This window comes from Sapajus apella, unplaced genomic scaffold, assembly GCF_009761245.1.
Source record: "Sapajus apella isolate SASKATOON/1434 unplaced genomic scaffold, GSC_monkey_1.0 scaffold1578, whole genome shotgun sequence".
Classification (NCBI taxonomy): domain Eukaryota; kingdom Metazoa; phylum Chordata; class Mammalia; order Primates; family Cebidae; genus Sapajus; species Sapajus apella.
In genome coordinates, this window is record NW_022438504.1 from 1,181 (window position 1) to 4,515 (window position 3,335).

Genomic DNA, 3,335 nt, shown 5'->3' on the forward strand with positions numbered 1-3,335 from the left:
TATGGAAACAGCACTATGGATATTTTTGTATGACAATTGATATAAAGTTATCTAAATAATTGGAAGTGGGTTGGAGGTACAGTATTAAGGATGCAATTTTGTTCTTTAATGATGCAAGATATTATAGCATAAGCAGGTCTTCCATGATGCTTATGTTAATATAAGGCCAGGGAAACAATGGAAATATAAGAAAGATAGGATAATTGATAGACATCAGTCACTACATAAACTCAAGAAGATATAATTGAATGTATAAGGGGAGGAGTTGGTGTAGAAAAAAAGATAATCACAATAAACAATTACTTCACAGTTAGAATTAATGGCTGTCAGAGTTTCACATGCCAACTTTCTGGCTAACACCACATTACCCAGTTCATTTTGATTTGTTAGAATGCTTTGGTGCTCTGGTGTAAGCAATGTCAGCAATGTGGAGCAATAGCGATCATCTATCATGTAGTATACAGTACATTAACCATGTTTCTAATATGTGATCAAAACTTCAGTAAAATTCTTTGCACTGACTACTTTATCCACCTGGAATGAAAGCTCTTACAGCATTACATAGTCACCCTCTGGCAAGTTATGTTTCAGATTTCACATTTAAAACTTTTTTCCCAGGGTCGCCACAAAATTTAACATCTAATGCTGGATCATTTTGAAAGTGAAACGCATAGCTACAATAATGACACTGGAAAAATAGACATAAACCAAAACGTTCTATAGCAAATGGGGTATAAAACCATCCTTTTTATCTTCCACTTTTTCGTATCTTTTAATATTCATTTCAAAACGTTCTAATTTCAAAGCATTCTTCCAAGATTATTTTGAACATTAATAACAACTCAAAGTTAACATTAAAGAGACCAACTTGGTTAGAAAAAAAAAGACAGAACAACTTAAATATGCTTCAGGATAATTTATTGAAATGACTGGAAAGGAAATAGACCCTTAAAGAAATAATAATAAGCACAACCCACAGAAACAATTTTTATGCATATTTTGATATGTTTGTAGCATTTCCTAATGAATACTGAACTTCTGTGGTACTAGTTGAATTAATATTCGGAAAATGTAAGCAGTTCATGAGTCAAAATGCAAATTAAATGAATGACATATAATATATTAAATAAATAAAGAAATAAAGCTCCATTTTTTCATGTAAATTCATTCAAACATACTTAATTTGGGATAATATAATACAAAGATGGAAAAGACGTCACATTTCCAGTCTCAGTCAATTCTGTGAAGTAGAGAGCAAATATATGATTAGTTGTGTTATAATATGTGACTATTCATCTATCTTCCTTTTTAACTTTGGTGTGACTAATTCACAAAAGAAATTTTATTACAAATGTATTTTGTTGTAGTCTGGAGGCATATAAAGATTGTATATAGCTAAATGTTAGCTAACATGAAATTGTTTCTGTAAAATTTCTATTCTTTCATAATCACAAAAGTCTTTGTATCTTAACATTGCAATGCTATCCTCTCCTCTTTTTAACCTTTACACTTTGAGTAATTTTGACTCATGAATTAAACGACAATTTTAAGTAACTACAAAGCTTATGAAGGCGAGGTTAGGAATAAAAATGCAAGTAGGTTTTTGACAAAAATGCAAATGAATTTCCATAAAAATAAATTAAGACACATATTCTGTTTTTCCTAAAAATAATGATAATCAAATGTAAGTATACAGGCCCTTGAAAGCAAGCCAGTCAAGTCTGTCAGGTGTACATAAATAAAATTAAAGTTATTTGAAATGCAAAAGATAATTTCAGTTCAGTAAGTGATAGTCAACCATTGAAAATAAGGTGATAATTAATTTAAAAAATTTCTTGCATGTATGGAATTTTCACTACCTTGGACTTCTCTAGGATAACTAAATGTAAAACGACATCATGTGTAAAAATGATCAATTTAATCTCCAAACTCCCAAAACTTACCAAAATGAGGAGGGAACATTAACTTTGAAATCCTCTTAGACCTTAAAAAAATAAACAAATACAAATATATCAATAATTGACCTCTTGGTAAGGAAACTTGCTTAAGAATGTTGTAAGTAGAGAAATAAGCATCTCAATCTTTTGACTTTATATATATTTATAGCAAAAGCAAAATGTGAAGTAGAGCATGTGTGAAACAGATGTGCACAAGGGAAATGATAGAACTTTTTTTAGCATTTTTGTTCCCAATTCAATAATATTATTAAATTTAATTCCAGCTTTTGTAAGCCTTAATTACTTTATCTAAATGAGAATTCTCAACAGATTAATTAAATCAGAATTCATCCAATAGTGTTTTTTTGTTTTGTTTTGTTTTGTTTTCCCCAACACTCAGTTTCCTCTACACAGAAAACCAGAACAATTATATCAGAATCTCTTGGTAGGCATAGGCACTGGGATTTGCAACGGAATATTTCTCCAGGAGGTTCTATTGTATAGGTAGGCATTAAGGATCACTTAACTATACTTTTTTTAAAAAATTCATTTACTGTACATTTATTCTTTCATTCTACCATCACATACACATCTCAAACGAAACAGCAAAGTCAGTAAATTTGGACTTACACTAATGGGCTTCTGAACTGGGGCAAATGGCTGAGACACAGGGTAGATCTGGTGGGTGGGGTCAAGTAAAAGTTCTTGATTGACCAAAAAGGCTGCAGCAGGCACATCTCTCTGAGGGTAGGGCACCACTTGCTGAGGGATGGGCTGGACTTTGGGCTGAGAAACAGACCACAGGGGCTGAGGAGGAAGCACAGGAGTCTGAGGAGGAAGTGCAAGAGTTTGAGGAATAGGCTGAGGGACCTGGTGCATCATGGGCTGGAACAGAGGCAGAGGAAGATGCAGATTTTCAAGAGCAGTGAGTTTCAGGAGTTGAGGGTGAAAAACGGGCATCGTTGGAGATTTAAGGATGGGCATCACTTTGTTCTTAGTATAGACAGTGTCTTTAGCTTTAGAGACTTCCATTATTTCAGGCTGAGGGACAGGTAGCACCACAGCAGGCTGAGCAAGAGGCAGAATGCTTTGTGGAAAGAAAGGGTAGGGGATAGGCTCAACGAATGGATAGATTAGAGGCTGTGGCTGGAAAGAGGACTGGATTTTATCTTGGTGTTCATCCTGGAAAGAAGGAAAAAGAATCGTTCAGGTCCTTGATTCAGCTATAATTACCATTCATAATGAACTGATTTCTCTCTTTAGACAGTGATAAGTGAGTGAAAAGAGAGGAAGAAAATCTTTCACTTATTTTGATTAAGAAATTATCTTGAGTCATGTGAAGAAAAATGAATAAAATGTTTGTTAAAAGATTTTAATCCACTCACTTTATGAGTAACT

General features: G+C 33.3%; 1 protein-coding gene across 1 annotated transcript in view; it reads right to left on the minus strand.

Moving 5' to 3' along the window:
• Nucleotides 1-2,567: 2,567 nt before the first annotated feature.
• LOC116546877 (beta-casein-like) overlaps nucleotides 2,568-3,335 on the minus strand; it is a gene marked incomplete at its 3' end in the record, with an annotated part of 997 nt that continues 229 nt past the window's right edge. Inside the window, exon 2 of the mRNA XM_032273001.1 lies at nucleotides 2,568-3,119. Coding sequence (XP_032128892.1) covers nucleotides 2,568-3,119 — 552 coding nt within the window. The remainder of the gene's footprint in view (nucleotides 3,120-3,335) is intronic.